This window comes from Corvus kubaryi, unplaced genomic scaffold (assembly GCF_017639235.1).
Source record: "Corvus kubaryi isolate FWS band 111438036 unplaced genomic scaffold, C.kubaryi_AGA036_p1.0 split1-131, whole genome shotgun sequence".
NCBI classification, from domain to species: domain Eukaryota; kingdom Metazoa; phylum Chordata; class Aves; order Passeriformes; family Corvidae; genus Corvus; species Corvus kubaryi.
In genome coordinates, this window is record NW_024582073.1 from 9,486,517 (window position 1) to 9,509,153 (window position 22,637).

At 39.6% G+C, this 22,637-nt stretch overlaps 1 protein-coding gene across 10 annotated transcripts in view; it reads right to left on the minus strand.

Annotated features, from left to right (window-relative positions):
* Nucleotides 1-22,637, minus strand: part of TBC1D1 (TBC1 domain family member 1) — a 101,479-nt gene that overhangs the window by 73,239 nt on the left and 5,603 nt on the right. For all 10 annotated transcript variants that reach the window (XM_042053021.1, XM_042053018.1, XM_042053025.1 and 7 more), the window contains exon 2: nucleotides 19,504-20,018. In XM_042053021.1, coding sequence (XP_041908955.1) covers nucleotides 19,504-19,920 — 417 coding nt within the window. In that variant the 5' untranslated portion in view covers nucleotides 19,921-20,018. The remainder of the gene's footprint in view (nucleotides 1-19,503; nucleotides 20,019-22,637) is intronic.

Here is a 22,637-nt window from a genome sequence, read left to right on the forward strand (position 1 = left end):
AAAAAGGGAGGAACAAAGTAACTACTGTGAGAGTATTGTTTGTGATGCAAATTCAAAATGTAATAATGTTTTGGTTCTTAGATGCAGCTGTAATAAAACACACCAAAACAGAGATGTCTAAGTAAGCACCAGACTTTATGGCACCTTCATATGATGCAAGATGCAAAAAATTATTCAACTGAATCCAGCAAAGGAAAAGAATAATGAATCCTCTGCATTTCCTCCTATCCAAAGACTCAACCAAGCCTAACTCAGTGGCTTCTGAATAGATACTGTGGTGAAGAAAAGAATAAGCTTTGTTACTTCTTTTGTCTAAATTATAAGCAAACATTTTTCTCAATACAAAATAAAATATTAATCATAAAACCAAATTACTTCACCAAACCAGATCTGTGCCAGGCCCCTGATGAAAGACAACAGCAAGACCTGACACCTAACCACAGACTGGCAGTGGCTGTTCCTTTAATTCGAAGTGCATAAGGAGCCATGCTAAAGATGAAATCCAGCTTTCACCAAAGCACCTGGGATGTCTTTCTTAGTGGTTTCTAGTCACTCGGTGGAAACAGAAATGACAATGATTTGTATAATCTTCTTAGTACTGTGAGTGAAATGTTCTGGCTATTTGCTAACCAGTAGCAAACACGAAAAATGCTGACATTGGGCCAGTGCCCAAAGATAACTTGCAATTCACTCCCTGTGTGGCAGACAGAAGAGTTCCTCACCAGAGTGTTGGGCACTGATTCAGCAGCAGAGTCCTTTCCAACCTCTCCTGTAGGTTTAGCTTACTTATAATTGTCTTTTCCACCACAAAATTTGTAATTGCTAAAATGCTTTGATGTAAGTGATATTAGGATTTCTCGTTCAGGAATGAAAAGTTGTGTTGGCGATGGGCTATCTGTCCTCTTCCCTACCACCACTATCCCTTTGCTATCCAACAGCGTCAGAGCATAAAAGGTTACCATGTGCTGAGGCTCATTTGGGATCCTGTACCTCAGCAGGAGGACTGAGGGAAAGCAAGATGTGAAGGGAAAGGTGATTCTACACCTGTAGGAGAGAAGCGTAAGAGCACACGGGCCACGTTGCTCACTCAGCAGACAGTGGAATTGAAGTCCTCCTTGGACAAGTAATATCCTAGAGGCAGGGTTAGATCAACTGGAGAGAGGTCATGAGAGTATTAGATGATAAAATACCTTATAAGGTTGAAGTAGCTTTCCTGGTTGGCTACCATTATCTCCAGGTTCTTCCCCATGGGTCTGTTTTGGACAAAAAAGTATTTAGGTGTTCTTCTTTTCATTTGAAAAGTTGTATCTAGAGAAAATGGTTTTGCTCTTCTTATGCCCTGTTAGAAGGCAGTTGTAGGTGATAGCAGATGCTGGGATGATCAGTCAGTTATCTTGAATGGAATGGGTAATTTCTTACTTGCTCCAGAAAGTTCAGAGTGGAAGGGTTTTGGTGAAATCCTTAGTCAAACAAGGGACTGGAGAAAATACTACTCACAGCATGTGGAACTCATCATCCTGTAAAGGTAACCAAGGCTATACAAAATCAGCGTAACAGTTAACACAATCTAGCTTTAGGGTCCATTAGTGTCCATTCATAAACATTAGGGTCATCTGATGCAAAATGCTCGTCTGGACTGAAATCATAGTGCCACTTCAAACACTTCAAAAAACATTGATGAGCAAACTTTGGATTGGCAAGCTTTATGCTGGATTGAGTATTTTTTGTCTTCCCACAGACAGAAAATAAAGCTTAAAGCTGCCAAGAACTTTGCCATGGGGTCTGACTAATTCCACGCAAGCATAATCATATGTCTGCATTTGACCAAGATGAAATGTGCACTGCTGAGCGATCTAATTGTAATCAAATGATCAGATCTCTATAAATGAGTGAAAAAACACAGCCTGAATCTACAGATAAGTCCAAGTAAGACTTATGAAGATTTCTTGTGAAGAGATCACTTTGATCTGGATAGTTGGATGCAAAAAACCCACAAGGATGATGCGGCAAACGTGCAACAGGGAAAACTCAAAGCACGGCAGGGAATTGCCACAAAGAGACATCAGAGGTTCCATGCATTTATTCTGTCTAGTAATGAGGGTTTTGTGGAAGCTGTGAAACTAGCAGGAAAAGCAGAAAACAGGCAGAGCAAACTAGGAAACTGCAGAAGCAAATCACAGAGCTCAAAGTAAATGGGGATGCTCCCAGTGTGCAATGACAAATACGCAGGTCAAGCCCTTGAGATCATCAGCTAAGTCTTGACTGTAGCTAAAACAGCTGGAAATCTCCTATTTTTCCTCCGTGTAGGGCAGTAACTTTTGGTCTTCTCAGTGTCACCAAACTGAGGGATAACTTAGCTGAGCTCTCCAGAATGCTGAGGTGGCTCTGGGGAGAGAGCAGCAAATGCCACAGGGATGACACACACCTGCATGCACACCCAGACACAACTGGATAAACTATAAAATACTAATTATGCAAGAGTGCTTATTTTAAAAATCATGCAGCACTGGGATGCAAAAGATGTGAAAATCAAATTGCCATTAATGTCCCCTGGCACTAGATACATGGCCCTGAAAGGACTTTGCACCCTTTTCCATCAGCTTCCTGCTGCTTCCTTGTGACAAGCACTCACAGGTCTCAGGAGAAAAAAAAAAAACCTCTTAAAGTTTTAAAAACATTTTCAAAATGCAATTAATTAAAAGTTATACTTAGAGTGTTTGTTGATCTTAAAGCTTATATGATAAACTCAAGTCAGATGGGAAAAAAACCCAATTCATTTGAAGGTAGGTCTCATTTCCTTTGCAAAGAAGCACTACCTCACAGTGGGAAAAAACCCCCAAACTACTAAGCACTTCTACTTCCAATAATAGATAAGTTATAGAGTAAAAAATGTCTAGAAAGTATTGAGGAAAACCATGAACAGAACATGACATGTCTCATTTGACTGGTTAAAACCCAAACATAATTTTAATTTTATCAATTCCCCATATGCTATGGGAGACATGTATATTATGAATGCCTATTTCCATTACATGGGACTTCATGTTAGTTTAGTTAGTCCACATTTACTGTAGCCTACTAGAACACTCTAGTGATGAGTAATATAAAATAAGCAATTGTATGCATTGTTTTACAGAGTTATAGCCTAGCTCTTTGTTCACATAGTTAACTATAGATTCATAATTAACTATAGACAAAAAAATAGTCCCATTGCCCTAGGCATATTATTTTGTGAACTTCAGTTGCAACAGTAGGAGACGAGGGAAGTATATTGAGTTCCACAGTATGGAGAGCCATGAAAAATAGCCAGTCTTCTCAGTTCTCCACAATTAATAACTTAATGAAATATATTTCTAACAGCATTGATTTCTCATCATTCAATTCAGCCACAATCCCCATAGACAGTGCACAGATTCTAATGGGCTTATACTGTAGTTCACATACTCTAAAACAACCCCCATTTCAGTGAACTGAAAAAACTCCAACAGTTAAAATAAAACTTTAAGTGTTAACTATTCTACCCCCAAACCAAAATATTCTTGGTTTTCCTGGGAATTGCTTAACAATAAGAGCTATCAGTTCAGGCTTATCTCTCAGTAGGTGTAGGGTCCAGAACTTACCTCCAGTCAATGGAACTATATTGCAGTTCACATATGATGAGAATCTGAGTGTAAAAGCTATTCATTTGAGAATTGCTCCCACCAAAATCACAGACCAAGTTGTTACTATATCCTTATGGATCTCAAACATAGATAAAAAGAGGAAAAAAATACCATATTGTCCTGTTCTTTTCCAGAATCAAGCTGAAGAAATTTTAATTTCTGTAATGTTGCCCTCATATCATAAGCCTCCCTGCTCCGGTGCTCTTGGACAAAACCCTGGTGGGAGAACTGCAGCAGCCAGATGAGAACTACAGCAGCCCCATGCAGTTGATTAAGAAGTGCACTCAGCTGCCTGCCCAACCCTTGCTCTGCATCACTTCTCATCACCAGCCTTCCATTTGATTGCAAGCTGCAGCACAGTCCTTCCCTAGATATTTCCAGTGTAATCTGAAGTTGAGAATACCACTGGAACCTACAAGCATAATAATTTGCATGTACAGTAATTTTGTATGGAGCATATAAATCTACCTTTTTGTTAAATTATCTGTGATTTTTATTTTGTTATGTTGTACTGTTGATTATATTCCTTCTCAGCTGTGTTGCAAGTGGAAAACTTTATCAGCAATGTTCCCTTGCACACATTTTTAACTTACTGTTTCTAATCTCTCCCCTTCCTACCCTCTTCTGCAGGCTTATTAACCCATTGAGTGTATCTTTGCCAGTGATGTGGACTCCTTGCCTTTGTATTTTTGGCTAAGTCATACTGTCTTTCAATTACAGTGAAAGCCACAAAAAGGCAATAAACCATCTTTAAAACCAAGATTCAAACACTGTCTTTACCAATCTGAAAAACCACTTTCCCCATGATTCAGCTGGCTTTCCATTCAGAAATTTGCAGTTCCAGGTTTCATTACAAACAACATTGCACATTTAGTTATTTTAAGACAATTCTGTTTTAACTCCTAAAAAACACACTGGAAAACATTTGTGAAATACAACACACAATAGAGAGGCTTTTAAAATACAGCAACGGGATTTATCCTTATGGCTCTTTTGTTGTTTTGATAAAGCTGCATCGCTTCAAAGGGCTCAGGATATACTACTGTAAGTCACCACTGCACATTTCAGCCACATGTGCTGACTGCGCTTCCGCTCCTCTGCCACAACAATGGAAGACTTTGCGTGCTGAGTCAGCCATCCACAAACACGGATCCACACAGACCAAACGCAGTCCCTCACCACAGGTTGTGTTAACCATGTCTTACCACCAAGAAGGTGAGATAGCTGCATCATTTCATATAAGACTCATGGAGTTGATAAAATTTGGAAATGTGTACGTATTTTCAGAAATAAAGTCTAAAATATTATTTGACATGCAGTACACTACTGAAATACATAAATAATCACGGGTCAGTTCTGCCATTTCCTCCTTTCTGGGTATTCTTAGGACCAATAGGGAACTCTGGCATTCCAGGAGAAACCTGCACAAAGCTGGATGGATGGGCTGGACAGCTGAATTCTTCACTGAAGTGATCTGGCAAGTTCAGATACCACTGCAACTTGCAAGTCTGAGCTCACGTATTTGAATAGTTTGCAAGACTTAACTCACATACTTGAATGTGTCCACAGGTGCAAAGAATGAATAAGTGAACCTCAGAAGTCATCTGAGCAGGTCTTTTAGAAACATAGAATCAATTTAGGTTGGAAAAGACCTGTAAGATCATCAAGTCCAACCACTAACACAGCACTGCCATGTTCACCACTAAACCATGTCCCCAAGCGTCACATGCACACATTTTTTGGATGGTGATTTTACCACTTCCCTGAGCAGCCTGGTCCAATACCTGACAACCCTATTACTGAAGAATTTTTTCCTAACATCCTATTTAAACCTTCCCGGGTGCAATTGAAGCCCTCTCCTCTCCTCCTGTCACTTGTTATGTGGGAAAAATGGCCAATCCCCGCCTCACTACAACCTCCTTTCAGGTAGTTGCAAAGAGCGATAAGGTCTCCCCTGAGCCTTCTCCAGGCCAAACACCCCCAGCTCCCTCAGCTGCTCCTCATAAGCCTTGTGCTCCACACCCTTCACCAGATCTGTTGCCCTTCTCCAGCCCAGCCCCTCAATGTCTTTCCTGTTCTGAGGGGCCCAGAACTGGACACAGGATTTGAGGTGTGGCCTCACCAGGGCTGGGTACAGGGGGACAGTCACTGCCCTGGTCCTGCTGGCCACACTATTGCTGACACAAGCCAGGTGCTGTTGGCCTTCTTGGCCACCTGGGCACAGCTGGCTCATGTTCAGCAGCTGTTCACCAGCACTCCCAGGTCCTTTTCTACTGGGCCGCATTCCAGCCACTCTGCCCCAGCCTATAGCACTGCCTGGTCTTTTTGTGACCCATGTGCAGGATCCAGTACTTTGCCATACAGTTGGCCCTGGCCCATCAGTCTGTCCTGTCCAGATCCCTCTGCAGAGCCTTCCTGCCCTCCAGCAGATCAACATTCCCACTCAATTTCATGTCACCTGTGAATTTAGCGAGGGTGCACTCAATCCCCTTCTCCAGATCATTGATAAAGATATTAAACAGGACATTTCATCCAGGGTATATTAAATTCTCAAGTGTCCCATTGCTTGCAATTATAATTTATGAATAGAATGTAGGCCAGCTTTAGTCAATTTTCCCAGGTTTTTCTCTTAGCATGCAAAAAGCTGTAATATACAGTCAAATAACGAGAACTTAGTAAGAATCAAGTATTACTTCTCTCATTGTAGATCCAGAATATCATCCCTATATAAATGCTTTGATTTCACTCACAACTCCAGTTAAGACAAAAACCTGGAAGTCTAAGTCAACTGATGTTTCAAGCTGGCATCAAGACTTCCAGAACAGGCTGACATGCCTTGTGCAAACATATGCACTTAAAGTCAGGTCACTGAGGGTTATCTGGCTAAGGAAAATTTGTCATGTATCTAGGTTTTATATGGCTTGTTGGAAGTACATTGTTTCAACATGTGCAAAGGGATTTATCCTGAGACCTTGACAGTTTCTGTTCTGTAACTAACAAGAAATGTAATCGGAAATCTGTGGTTTGTTTGTTTCAGGTTCCTGGGAACTCTTCTGCCTTTTACAAACCTAGCATGCATATGGATGGTCTATTAAACACAAAAACTGAAACAGAAGGAAAAAAAAGACAACTCTGTTCAAAAAAAAAAACCTTGAAGCATGCCTTCTGCAGTACACGAACTCCCTGCAGAAAGCCCACTGAAAACCTAGTAAAGAGCAAGCCTGCATACACACAATACATGTACTCTGAGACGTAAAAACTATTCATCTGAGAATTGCCCCCACTAAAATCACAGGCCAAGCTGGTACTATATCCTTATGCGTCTTACGGATGTATCTAGTCCAGTACACACTTAATAACGTACATGTAAAGAATATTGAGAAGTCCTGCAAGTTTCTAGAAGATAAACTTCTGTCCTTACACACATAAAGATGTATTATAGCAAGCTCCTAACATGACTGAGAGATAATGTTTTCATACCTATCAGTTATTCTGCTGAGGGGAGCTGAAACATCCCAGAACAGTGGCTGATGTCAAACACTAACCAGTGTTAAGTACATCTTGTTTTGTGAAATTAAACTCCAGAAACAGCAGTATTTCTGTTCTACAGATTTTACACACTGCTGTTTCTTGTTGCATAGTAAAACACAAACTCATTCAAATACTTTTAGAGGCATTGCAAAAATATTGAAAAAAAATCCAACAAAAAACCAAAACAAAAAACCCACCAAAAACCCACTAGGAGAACCCAAACAGAACTTCAGTAGGATAATTCAGGAAAAAAAGAAAAATGGAAATTCCAGTACTGAAACTTTTTTATTGAAAGTCCACCAGCATCTTTCAATGGCTTTCAACCCGTTTTACATTAAGCCTTCAGTATCTCCACGGTAAGGTGAGCAATTCTCCTGCTGGCGGAAAGCAGCAGCAGCAGAGGTGTAAACTATCACAGCAATCGCAGTATCTTACATTTGCTCCAGACAGCCACTAAGTGGCACTTGAACACCTCATCTTGGACCCTGGTGAATCTGCGAGCGTGTGAAGGGACTGGGGGGACAAAAGGAGTTATGCACTCTGGGGACTAATCCCTTTTAAGAACAATGAAGTCCTCTTCCTGCAATTAGCAAAGCTTCCTAACGGCCTGGCCACGAACGCTGCTGTCAGGAATGCTGTACAGTGCAGAGAGCTCCGCAGAAGCAACTGCTTTCTCTCCTAAATCCCAGTCCTGATTCGGGAATGAGAGTGCCTTGTTCCAGTGTGTCAGTACCCATTATTGTATCACTTTGAAATATGCACTTAAATTAACACGGTAACAGCTTCTAGAAATGCCTCTGAATTCGGCTTCAGTGAGAGACCTCTGAAGGTACCAACGCTATTTGTACTTGGAGATGCACATTAGAACACAGTTTTCATAGTCCTCAGAGAATTAAAAGTGATGAATGGGGCTTTGCTCTTATCAAGACTTAAGTACATTATTGCTTCATAGACATATGGCATACTTCTATTTGCATTTTTAAACAAGGAAAGAAACCTAATTTTAGTAATAGTGGTGTTGAATCAACCATGTTAATCATCCTGAATATATTATTGTATTTGAATTATAATTTTTCTTGTTGGTTTTAAAAGTGCTTCTGTTTCATTAAAAATCTTTCTAAATGAATTAATTACAGGTATTGGAAACCATTTTTTTCCTACATGAATAACATAACTGTCATTGAAAAAATCTAAGGATAAAACCAAGCAGAATAATATATTAGGTATTATAGGTGCTAACCAAGCAAGTATCTACAAGCATGTTTAAAGTCATTATTGCAAGTATGTCTGTTGTCTTCAAAGGAACCAGCCTCAACTTAAAGTGCAGACAGATTTTCAGCATCAAAGACTCAGAAATAAGATTTATGTATAATTTGCTTTCTGACTCCCAAAAAACACCTCCATTTCAGTTAGCCATAGGTTTAGATGGAAATACACCAACAGATACTCACTGCAAGCTGTATTTTACACCTTTGTGCTGAACATGGCCTCCAAAAAGCTCAAATTAGGAGTTATAAAATTCAGCTTTTATTCCCTCTTCCTGTGCAAGTTCTTTACATTGTAAGTAGAAGCACAGCATATAAGCAAAAAAGCAACTCAACAAACCACATCATGATTACTAAAAATACAATTTTGAAGCACATTCTGCCTGTGTGAAGCCAGTTTTGTGGGATTCTTTTAAAGGCTGAAACAAGAAGCTTGCAAATGTAAAGTGTTCCATCGGTTATGCAGGACTAAACCCAATGCAAGAGGAATCATCATCAGTGAAGCTGTTTGTATGACTAGCAATAGATCTCAATTACTGTCACTCTGGGAAAAGTGGGGGGAGGGTGGGAAAGAAAGGAGAAGTCCACATCAACCAGCAGTTTCATACAAAGGACAAACCAAGTATAAACTGGCATTATCCACTCAATCCTTGTATCAGATCCTCGATGATCAACCTTTAGGGCAGACACACATATCCATTTAAGCCTGTATTTGTCCAGTCACACAAATCATTCTTTAGGAGAATATTTCCCACAGCCCTTCCCATAACTTGACGTCCACAGAGAGGGTAAAAAAAACAGAAATACCAAACAACTGTGTCTAAGCAGGCAAGGGAAAGCACTGATTTTATGACAAGGATTTTCTACCATTATTCACTTTGACATATAACAGGATGGGAGATTGTGCTGCTAAAGTAAATACAGCAGTTATATATGCCTCCTCTGCTTTGGTTTTCTGCTCCACTACAGCCAAAGAGCCCCCATCTGATGACCTTGGGGGCACAGCATAAATGTCAGCCCAGGAAAGGCAAAACTCTAAATGAAAAGCCAACTGCATGGAAACATAAGGAGCTATTTCAGGAAGGTGATTACTCAGTACCATAATTTATGAATTGGCATCTTCATATTTTAATGGGGATGGCTTGCATTTGTCTTTTAGGGCCATTTTAAAATCTGGAAAGAAGAAAATACAGCTGCCTGAATGTGAACGTCCATGTTTAAGTAGCTCCAAGCGAGCTAAAGCCCAAGCTAAGTGAAACTTGGAAAGCACAGAAAACATAGAAGGTTTTGGTTTCACTAGTCTTGAAGAAAGATGACTGATGTCAATCAGACATGAGCCAGAACCACTCCTGAGTCTGTCTGTAGAGATAGTACTAACCTGCATGACAGATACCGGCCTTTGTTTGTTCATGTATGTGACAAAGACTATCTTCTCACATTTGCTAACTAAATTACACTGTCCTCAATATGCTATTGTACTGTGTGCCACAAAAACTAACACTGTTTTAGGTAAGACTGATTTTTTAATAAAACCTGTTCTTTTCAAAGCAGGCTCCCCCCCCCCCCCCCCCAATAGACACTTTCTGGCTTCAAATTGTGTACAACTACCATTGTACCAAGTATCCACAAAATTAATTTTAAAACTTCACAACGGTGCATACTTTGTGTTACTTAAGAGTGTTAAGTAATTAAACAAAAAATTAAAACCATCTATTGAGTCTAGATTAGACTTTCTGACTTGAGTTTGGAGATCAATAAGGCAGCATTCAAACTTCAAAACTTCCTCTAGTCTTAAATCAACTTCAACAGGCCACAGCAGAGGATAACTGCATAAAATATATTGGAGTTCCTTCATCATTAAGTATTTCTTTGTATAGTAGTGAGCATGAAGCTTATACTCAATGTTGCTATAAATCAAACAGTATTTTCTGAACTCTGTACACACAAGTTGTATTTCCACACTCACTCTATTTCTCACTCAGAACTTTTCCATGGGCACAAGTCTTTCAGTTTGGTTTGGGTTTTTTTATTTGCCCACCCCTGTCTGCTGGCTGTGTGTGTGTTTGAAGCTGTAGGACTGATGAGGCTGCAAGGTGATGAGGACACCCGTTCACTTAGTTTGTCTCTTGCATCCAACACCTTTGCAGAAATCAGACTTTACCACAAGACAGCAAGGTGAGCTGGATAACTTTGTTGCTATATATTTTGTTATTGTAACAAGTTATGAAGCTGGGGAATTTAATATGATTAGTGCGCCGGTAGCGTGGATAAACAGTCTCTCAATTGAAGACCCACACTGCACTTTGAGAACTGTGTGGATTCTCCAAATTCTCAAATTTTGACACTCATCTTTCACACTAAGTTATTTTCAAGCTTTTGAATCAAATTTGAAGAATACAGCAGCACCAAACTCCTCCAAGGTTTAAGCTGGTCACAGAGGGTTAATCTACTTTTTGGTGAGGGTATTTGGTGGGGTTCACACCCCAGGGCTTAGGTGGTCTGCATCATATTTTACATTAGCTTGGCATACAGACCAAATAAGGGGGGGGTGTGGGGAAGACAGGATGAAGAGGGTACTCAGAGCAGAAAGAAGTTATTCCAGCTAAAAAAAGTAAAATAAATAAAGCACAGGATGAGTATCAGAGACTTAGTGCCAGAGTGAGGTTGAAGACATAAAAATTAAGAAATTGTCATGTGACAATGTTTCACAACACATTCAACCCCTCAGGGGCAGGTTCACCAGTATTTTAAAGACAATTAGGTGCAAATCATGGAAATGTACTAAAAGCCTTCCAATCCCATCACTGTGACAGCAGCAGACACAAGACTGTAAGAGGATATTTACCAGCCCACAGGTTGTTTCCGTGAGGTTTATGCCTTTTTAGAGCAAGGCTACTTTGGACTCACTGGGCATGTATGTAGTGATTTCTTCTCACAGATTACTAGCAGAAAAGATTTTAAAGTTGGTGACACTTTCACAGAATATTCTGAGTTGGGAGGGAACCAGAAGGATCACCAAGTCCAACTTTTCAGTGGGCCCATATGGGGATTGAATCCACAACCTTGGTGTTATGAGCACCATGCTCCACACAAGGTGGCTCTGTGTACAGAGGCCAAGGAAGTCTGCAAGTCTCCCTGTGCACCTCCATCCTTATAGTCCTACTTTTAAGATCTATTGCATCCTACAGAGAAAGAACAACAGGTTTCCTGCTGTGCAGCCCAATCCCTTTGGAGTACTCCTGGTGTGGCACTCTATTTCCCTCACCTGCTTATGAAAGCACCAGGAAAAATTTGTCCCAAATTACTTTTTGTTCACTTTAGTTTCCAAATTTATGTCAACTTGAAATTTGACAAAAAACGTCTACGGTGATCTAGCAAGGTGCACCAACTTGGTTTTGCAGCAGAATGAAATTGGTTTCTTTTACCTTAGCCCCTAAAGCAGCTCAACACACAGCTGGACAAACATCGCCACCAGCACAAGGGGAAATACCAAGAAAGGACATCAAGGGATGGATCATAAGAGAAAACAATAACAGAACTGCCTCTTTTGACAGAGGACAGCTATAAAATCTCCTCAGTGTACCATCATAAATTACACTTGAACTAAAACCCCACAGCAGTTTAAGACTGAATGAATTGGGGATCTGAGGCCCGGCCTTCTCTCTGCTCTAGGTGGTGTTGCTCTGACTCTCACAAAGGTGCACATTAAACTGTTCCGTGATCATGTTAAGATGCTGATTTCATTGAAACTTGATCACTTTTCCTTTGAAATATTCAAATTGCTCTGAAACACCTCAGTGAGTGATACCACAGTATAAAGAGCAGGGGGAAAGGTAGGAATGTGCAAATCAGCAAACAAGGGAATAAAAAGCCACTGAAAGCTGACTCAAACTAGGTTAAGATGTTAAGAGTGAGCTTCTCTTTGGAGATACGTAAAGGCGCTCTTCTGTGTCAACAGGAGCTTTTTGAAGAAAACTCTACTATAGCTCTGGAGGATGCCTAGATATTCACAGTTCCAACTACCTGTGCCGGACACCATAGGCCACAAGTATCAGACCTTGTAAGACAAAAGGAATGGTTAGTAATCAGATGAGAAGCCATCACAAATCCACTAATTACGTGTTAGCCTCAGTTCTACTGTTTTGTATTTCTGCTACAATCCCCAACAGAAAAAGTGAAGGAACAATAAATAGCCTTCAACAATAAATAGCCTTGGCATGATCTCTGACCCTAAAATAAAGTGCATGTAACATCACAAGTAACACACAGCTACTTTCAGTATTATTTACATTGAAAAATACATGAAAAATATAATCTGATACAGTTTACTATACAGTTAACTATTAAAGTAAGATAAGAAATCACAAGAATGTATAATTTTTATGTTGTCGCTGCTGCTGTAAGAGTGGGAATAGGCAACTCTTTTTACCAACCCTGTGATTAATTTAATCTTCCTTGGTCAGACATTATCTCTGTAAGTCAGAAAACAGCACTGGTATTACACAAACTACTTCCTCCATGTGGCAATCACACAAGGTTTAGAGAAGTCCCATAATATTTTTTATAAAATGAGAGTGAACACACAAGCACTTAGCTGATGCAGGATGCCACAAAGTTACTCTAGGGTTTGACAAGAGCCCCATAAAGGCTTGGACTAATACTACTAGGGACAGGGTCACTGGCCACTAAAGTTCCCTGACAGAAGAGCTCACATACATGAATTGTTTGAACAGATCCCAGGATAGAATGGGTGTCATCACACTCACACTCAAGAAGCCCATAAAGCTTGATTAATTGTGAGAGTATTGAAAGCACAGCTGGTTGTTTGCATTATACAGGATACTCTGTTAGGATTTACACAGCTAAACTTTGACCTACTTTATGTACTGGACTGTGTATGCACACAGCACAAACGTGTATTTGATTTTTCATTTGTTCTGTTGCATTTTTTTTTTCTTCTTTATTTTACATTCATTTCTTCAGTTAGTATTTGGGAGACAGGAGAGATGTCCTAAACCAAAAAGCAATGCTAGCAGTTTGCAATTACACAGATTCAATAAAAAAACCCCAAAGGTGCATAAGGAGGCAGAAAAAAAGCCAAATTAAGTTCTTACTTGCACTGACATTAGTCCAGTTACTTAATTTTGTTTCAGTGTTTTATGACTTTTGCAAAAGAAGAACCATGTTTTTCTCCCATTAGGCAGTAAAATACAGAAGAAAAAGGTCACTTCTATCTTTAAAATTATCTTCCCTGAATTCTTTTAAGAAAGGGAAATGGTGCTATTAAAAAATAGATACTTATGAGGCCATATCTTAGAGTCTAAAGTAAAAACAGGTTGTGTAAGAATCTACAGTCATGAAGCCAAGCTTCACAACAACTTCTTCGGAGTTCGCTGGGCCTCCGCCATTCCTTTTATAGATGAATAATGTGAAGTTCACTCACAAGATCAGCTCTGTGCAGCCTCACAGCGAGCTAAGTGTTGATTATCTGAAACCAGCTTCTTCAGCACATAATCAGATCATAAACAACATGTAACAGAGTGCTGCATTCCAGGTAAGACAGCGTGATCTACTTAAGTGCATAAGCTATTTTAACTCATGAAAGTAGGTGAAGGTTGTTTAAAAGCATAGTAACTGTTAAAGCAATTGGTGGACAAAAAATCCTGAAGGCCTCTGGTGACAGAAGACACCACAGTTGTAACCAGAAAGCTCAAGAACAGGGCAAGTGCTACATTTCAAGAAGTGCCTCAGTGTAAGGAAATGGGTCTTATCTGAGTCTGCTACGGGCCAGATTTGGCACAGGTGAAGTCAATCAGCAGGCTCAGGTTTCGAGCAGGTGTCCCAGTCTGCTGCAACCATACAGACACTGCAACTCTCCTGGTAACACTCCTGCAGTTGCCTGGACCAAAAGCTGTTCCTGATTGATGACACTACAGAGAGAAGATTCAGAACCACCACACAGACTTGTGCATATCTTGTGCAGCTGTGGTCCTGTTTAAATCAAAGGCAATATTTTTCTATTAAGCAGAAAAGAACAGTTCTACCCAGAGTTTTGCCATTAACTGCTCTGGTAAACACAAGCATATATTACAGACTGTTATGACAGCTTGTGTCCAGAGTCTTGGGGACAAAAAAAAACCCCAAAACAACCCACACAAAAATGTAACCCTTTAAAAATGTGAGCCAAGCTTTTTACATTTCTTCATACTCTAGTTCTGCATTGGTAATGTCACAGAAATATTTTCCTTGCAAGACATCAGGCTCAAGTTTCTAGGCTCAAATTCGCTAAACCTCCAGTTCATATCACAGAATAAAAAAGGGGAAACTTTCAAGCATTCTGAGCATCTCCTTCCCTAAAAAAAAATTTTAAAATGACAGTGCTGTCTGCCAACCTCTACTGTGCATACAGGAATTTATTTTACCCTGTGATCAGGAAGAACAGGTGGATGATGCACTCTACAGACAGCTCAGAGTATCCTCACATTAGCAAACCCTGGTCCTGATGAGGGACTTCAACTACTCAGATACCTGCTGTAGGAAAAACACAGCAGAGCATAGTAAACCCAGCAAGCTTCCAGAGAGCCTCGATAAGAACTTGCCAATCCAAGACAGAGACATGATTAAGAAAGCCAAAGTCCACCTGGAACTGAACGTAGCAAGGGTTGTCAAAGGCAACAAAAAAGTCTTTATAGCTACCTAGGTGACAGAAGACAGACTTGGGAAAATGTGAGCCTGCTGCTGAATGGAGCACAGGACATGGAAAAGGCTGAGATACTAAATGTCCTTTTTGACTCAGACCTCTGTGAAACCATTACATTTAGAACTGTTATTTTTCATTTACAATAAATATAAAAGTATAATAAAGGACAGCACAACCTTAACTTGCCTTCAAGCTAAAGTAGCTCAGGGCATGAGTCAGATAAACTAGTGACCTGTGTTCCATTTGCCATCCCAAACATCAAGAAAGATTAAACATACCTAAGTAAAACAAATCATTCAATACACCAAAGAAGGATCAACATAATGACATCTGGAATTAGTTTTCCAAACCAAAATAAGAACAGAAATTATTCTTCCTCCGTAATGTTTTGGCTACTTTGCATCTGCTGGAGGGGGATACCCTGCTACAGTATGCCATTAGCCTCATGTTATTTATCTCTTTCATTTCTTGGAGTGAATGATGTGCTAAAGCAAGGCATGGTACAGAAGATAAGCTGTTTGGGGAAGAATGAGCTCTGGAAGGAAACAGCACACCTCACCTGCAGTTCCAGTTTAGAACTACCACATCTCAAATGTAGGACTAAAATGCCAATAATTTTTAAAGTATATAGTTTTCAACAACAACAGTGATGTCAATAGGATCACAATTCTGTAGTACATAAGCAAATGTCAGACCAGAGGCCACTGGGGAGATAGGGAGGCTGGAGCATGTATGTTTTAATTTCCATCGTGCTCCTAACAGTATCCAAGCACTCTCACCAAGGTGTTCAGCAAGGCTGAAGTTCTTATGCTGACTATTCTGCAACAGATTTCGTGGAGACTTAATTTTTCCCCATCTTCCCCCACTATTACTTACCACAGTACATATTAGACCCATCTATGGCCTATAAGTAGCCTTCGCAAGCTCTCTGTGGGCAATATAATTGAATCCAGCTCCATTCTAGAGCACCTACAAAGAATATGCATTAATGATTCAGCCCTACCCTCAGGCAGAAATTACTCAATCATGAGGCCACATCAGAAACTCTGCAGATGAGGGTGTAGGGATAAGAAATTCCACTATCTGTAACAAGTGGAAACTTACTGAGGTTATAGATGAAGGAAGGAATGCTCCAGATCCCATGTCTGCTTGGAAAGAAGACTCTAATCCATAAGAGAAGCTCTCTCTAGGCAGTGTAAACCCATCCTTTAAGCACGAAGAAGAGTGTAATGATCTCCATATTCACATGCTAGTTTTCAAGTAATGTCATCTCACCCTTCCCTACTTACTGCTATCCAGCAGGGAAAGTGAGTCGCACATTGCCATGATGGTACAATGGAAATAATTAAAGAATATCCTACAGGAGAAAGACAAAGATCACAATGGGGCATGGCCTTTTCTTTCACTGCTAAAGTGCAGCATAGTAAAGAATTCCTTGCAAAGAATCCTGACATTACTTAGTATTAATTATCTAAGGATTTCTTCTCTAAAGTGGAGATGTTAGTAATGCAGCAACAATGAACCCAAGAGCCTCATACTCATGTGCAGGGAAAACATTGCATGCATTCCCACACCTCCATCAACTCTAGAGCTGAGCTATTACCCAGCAAAAAATCATCTCCCATTAACAAAACTCTCATATTAAACAGTAAAATAGTCCCTCACTAATCAGATGTATGTTCTTGCTCAATTTGTATATATAAAGGAGTACAACTACAGTTAATGGACTGCAGTCTATCTGCAATGCTGATGCTAAAAGCCTTACCATTCCTGATTTCTGTACTTTCTACCACCTCCAGTGGTATGCCTCTGTCTGCATGTCTTTCAAGTTTCTTGTCCACCTCTTAAAGGCCTTAATTGTTTAGTCTTCTACTCACCTGCCTCTGTCTTAACATCCTAATCTTCCTACTGTACTTCTTCCACAGACATACTTCTGCCTCCTTTTATTCTACTCATCTTAAGGTGAGGATGTGCCCAGAACTTAATTACAAAGCCACAAAGTACCTTCTACTTCAAATCCTCAGTCAGACCTGACTTAATCCAAGAACTCTTTGTCAAATACAACCCTACTACAGATTTATATATGTAGACAAAAAGAATTGTGGCTCTTGCGGTTTACAATATCATTGTAATTAGTAATTATCACTAAGAAGACTGGATGTCCAGGATTGCTGAGTAAAGATTGTTATGAATATGCAAATTCTGTGACTAAACATATCTGGACTGCTACGATTCTTTTACAGACCTGAAGCAAATAGGAAAAAAAAAGGCCTCACAAACAAGAGTGCCAGCACAGGAGTCTGCTGAGTGACACAGACTGCAAAAGTCCCATTTCTAAAATTTGTTTCTTCTGAAATTGAACATAAACTGCAGTAACAGTGCTAAATTCTTCATCCCAACTCACTGCCTTTTAACAAACAGCTCCTTAGTTTGTAACAAAGGTATATGTGCACTCTCTATCCTTTCAAGTTGGGCATCTGCAAAACAGGTAACAGTTCACTCCTGCTGATAAATACACAAACATCACTGAAAAAGGCATTATATGACAATATTCAGAGCAAAGTAACAACACCCTATAAAGCACAAGGAACTTACTTAATAGGTGGAAATTGCACAAAATTTAAGTAAAAGAGTGTAGTGGTTTGGTAAACCACAACAAAGAGGCAGGGCCGCACTTCAGATGGGAAGAACACTGGTATTTCCATTACCCTTTTATTAAAACATAGGTCCAACAAATGCTGATTGGATGTCTACCTAGACTGCAAAGAAGTCAAGAGAAACAACTCATGCATTCATAGCAAGTTAAGAGACCAGGTGGAAGGTTGTTTTTGAAAGGATAGATATCTGTGTGAATCTAGAGCTAAGTAGTTAAAACGGGCATCCAAAAATTTGGGGTGTTGTCTCCAAAGACATACAAGCACAGCTGCAAATTTAACTAGAGACTTACTTTGTTCTTGATCATTTCAAACATGTCCATGAATTTGATCAAACACGAAGAAAAAGTATCTGAATCTTTTGCTGGAAAAGAAAATGCCTCAGAAAATGTACTGGGGGTGATCAGTGCTGTGTTCTCACCATAATCCTGGGAAATCACAAGCACAACTGAACGCATAAGCAAACTGAAAAATGCATTCACCAGCTGCTATCCAATGCCAAGTTTTGAAACGTCTATTCCTTATTTCTGCTCTTACATACATAAACTTGGTATTCTGCATTTAACTTGACAGGATTTCTCACTTGAATGCTTATGATTTACAACGTATTTTCCTTTTAATTTACTGGAACTGCCGTTTTATCTGGGGGGATTTAACTAAAGCTGTTTCCATATGTTTTGAGATGAAAGCTTGAGACCACAGATTTGGAACTGTACAATGTTTTGCTCTTGGGCAGGTTGGCATAACTCCCGTGCATGGTGTATATTCACATAATACCTTCAGGGTTCTTCTGCAGGACATCTCCTGTGAGTCAAGTGAGCATGCTGCTTTCCAACATTACAACTAGAGTCAACACTCAAGAGGTGAAGGATACATCACCAGTTTGTCCCCAGTAGCTCACAATAACTTTGTGTTAAATCCTACTCATTTCACTCATTCATGAGAGTTAGTGTCTCACATTACTCTCAAACAGAAGAGATCGACAATTTTAATGCTTCCACTTTTTCAGCAAAGACACAAATGGTTAGGAAATGCAAACTAAGCCAAATCTCACCCACTGCCAGACATGCACACCCAATTCCTGTCTCACACCATGCAGCAGCAAGCCTCCATGTCACAGAGGTGCAGAGATCGTGCTTTTCTCCCAGTCTCCAACCCTGCCTGCCAGGCTCTGTGAATTACAGAGCTAGGAAAAGGTTTCCACAGGGTCATATGATACATATGGAGGTTCCACACTACCCTCTCCTCTTTCTGAGAAAGGAGGTATCCCTGTTTCCCAGTCACATAGGTCTCAACTCAGGAAAACAGAAATTTGAGAGGTCTGAGTGCGGGATTAGATAAAGTTCACAGTGACTCGAGAGTGAAATCCTAGCCCTAGTGACATCAACAGAAAAGCTCTCACTGACTTGAGGGCCAAGATTTCAGCCCATATCCCAAACTGAAGTGTTTTTTAAGCTGATGAAATTCAGGCCCTGATCCTGTAGGAGATGTATACACCTTTCATTTCACATATTGAGCAGTTCAAATTCAACTGAACAATTAACATCAAATAAAGTCAGTCAGTAAGTTTTAGTGAGATCTAATCTCTAATTGTAAGTACAACATTAAGGTCTTACAGTGTAGTGAAAGGATTCAAACAGCACAAAAGCAACTCCAGGGATGCTTGCTTTGGTTCTTTTCTTTTTACTTACTTTTGTCTGATCATCAGCTTTAAATACATAGCAGATACTTTGCTGATTTGCTGCTTCATCCTTTATCAGACAAGCAAAGTAGCTCGGATCATGGCTGTTGTGAATCAGTTTGTGGACCTGCTGTGGCTTGTATTCAAACACACTTGAACAAATTAGAGGGTCCCACTGCTGGGTTTTCCCTGTGTCTGGTTCACATCGCAAACTGGCTGGTGAAACACAAAGTCGGATTTGGCTGATGCTGGGTTCTTCTTTGGAAGACTTTGCACTGAGCAACCGGATCTCGGCCACAATCCAAGGCAGCATTGACATAGTGGTTAGGGAATGCACTGGGAGAGAACCCACGAGCTGGAGATTGAAACTTGCTGAGAAATCACTAGGTGTTTGATACTTTTTAACTTTGAATGTTATTGGCTCCATTTTACAGTCTTTTGGAAACCTGGACTAATTCACCAATATTTCGGTTCCATGGAATGACATTATCTGGATGGCTCCTTTGATTAGGGAACAGAAGAGTTCTGAAAGGAAAAGAAACAGTTATGTAGGTGCTGGAACTCTATTAAAAACCAACTCTCAATTACACAAATAATTAGCAACTTAACATCAGAAGAGATCTACCATGGCCTAACCAGCAAGTTCCACCTCTCTGCATTGGCCCTTACTGATTCAGGTCCAACAGACATAACTGTAATAAATACATTGCTCAGAAGAGAGTCAGTCGTGATTTAAAAGTTGCTTTATGACCTTAGCTCAACTATCTAATGAGTAACTAAATTACAGCGCACATTCTTTCTAGCCTGCGTCTGTTTCATGGGCAGGTACCTGTAGATCACACTGGCCTATTTCAATCCTATTATCACAGGAAGAACCCAGCTGAGCTATTCTGACCTTCATGACAGTTGAGGTCACTGCTTGCTAAGACACCTTTACATATGGAAAAAAAAAAGTCAACTTGACAGCTTTCTTGTCCATAGGTGGATGACTTTGAATTTAGCTACTAACATGGAGCTGTTTCCTTAGGTATAGCTTGCTAAGTGATTATTGGTTGTAACCAAACAGATTTTTTCAATAAATAACACCCTAGAAATCACTGTCATCTACAAATGCTAGCAGCAGTCAACTGAGAGATCTCTGAAAAACCTGTCAGATAGCAGTCATGAGCAACAGTCCTTACAACATTCTGGGAAGAACCAGATGACAATCACCATTCATGGTTGCATTTTAACGCTGGTCAGCCAGACAGGAATACTTAATGTTAGCCAGACTGACACTGTATCATTTTTCTTCCTTAAAATACCAAATGGAATATACCAAGTGACACACAACTCTGTTGTAATCCTGTTATACCCAGCATCTACTTCCACTACTGTTACTATGTATTGGTACTTTTAGTAATGAAATCCAATAATTGCATTTATTTACAAATTCCATTTCGCAAAATGCAGTCTATGAAAACACATAGATTGGCATTTGATATACTACCCTGTTTTAACTCCTCTTTAATTGACCTAGTTTCAGCTGTTACATTATATTGTGTGAGACTGACACGAGGCTGACAGGCCTGTAATTGCCTGTGTTTGAATACCAGGACACGAGTTTACCATCAGTCTTACGAGAGTTTCCCATGATAAGACCTATTAAAGCCAACATAAATAGTACCAAGATATCCTTACAGAACATTTTAATTACATTTGAACAAGTACTGAATAAGTGGCATCTGTTTACTGTGACAAGAGTACTTATCTTTGTTCATCTACAAATATGATCAAAACCAGCACTATTTTTCTCATGAGTTTCTATTAAACTTTGTCCTTCATTTGCTCTTGCAATAATATTTTCAGACTGAGTTTCTAGCAGTCTTTCGCCTTGTTGAAAATGAAAGGAAATTTTAGGATTAAAAAAAATCCCAAAACTTTTTTTAAAATTTCAAGATGGAAATTAATTTTGAGCTGTTTAAAATGCAACCAATCTATAAATGTTCCAGGGGGAAAAAAAGTTTCTGCAGTAACTGGCAAACTGTAAAAACAAGAGAACTGCAGAAATCATCTTTGGGTATATTTACTTTTTTGAAGCTTTTTCATCTTTTGACAAATGAGCACTGTGGCAACATTATCAGTTCCAAGGATAGCAAATTTAGCAAGAGCGCAAATTTTCAAGATACTATTCAATGAATTAATAATAAACAGCATTCTAGATGTGTAGATCATTTTTTTAAAAGTCTTTCCATAAACCTCTGGGTGTTTATCTGCGCATGCGAGGTGTGGGAATAAGGGCCATGAAAATCCAGAATTTGTACATCTCATTTCAAGTATATTACAGCTGGTTTTTTTTTTATTTCACAAACAAGCAAGAAAATAAGCATCTTTTAGATTAATATAAATGCATTACATCAGAAATGAAATAGCACCAATCTGTGGCAGGGGAGGTTCAGGTTGGAAATCAGGAAGAATTTCTTTACTGAAAGGGTGGTAAAGATTGGAACAGGCTGCCCAGGGATATGGTGGAGTCACTGTCCCTGGAAGTGTTCAAGAAACAACAGGATGTGGTACTTGGTGCTGTGATCTAGTTCACATGGTGGCATTCAGTCAAATGTTGGACATGATGACCTTGGAGGTCTTTTCCCACATCAGTGATTCTGTGATTCTAAATGAGATAGCAGCTTCATGAAGCATTTTTACACCTTATCAACACAGACTGCTAAGCACAATTACCATGATAGTTTTCCATCTGACAGGAATCAAAATGGTCTCTTCTTTGACAAACTATTACAAATTTTTTCTCCTTAACAGCAACAATGAAAAATAGTTTAGCAACTGCAGGGAAGATTGGATTCATTCATAACTACCATGGTGTGTAGTCTAAACTACATAAAAATCGAGGTTTTAGCTTTTAGTGCTCTTGTCACTTAGTGGCATAGATAATAATCTTGGGATAAGAAAGCCTAAGAAAACTTCATTCTTAGTTGAAAACAGGAGAACTGAGCTGCCACACAGATGATGATGTATCCAGCCACATACTATTTGTAGCAATTTCTTATTTGTGTTTTCTGAGAACCCTTCTCAAAAAAATATAATTAAAGGCATGTAAAAATACAACAAAGTCACCCTCGTTTCAATCAACTTTTCAAGAAAGAGAAG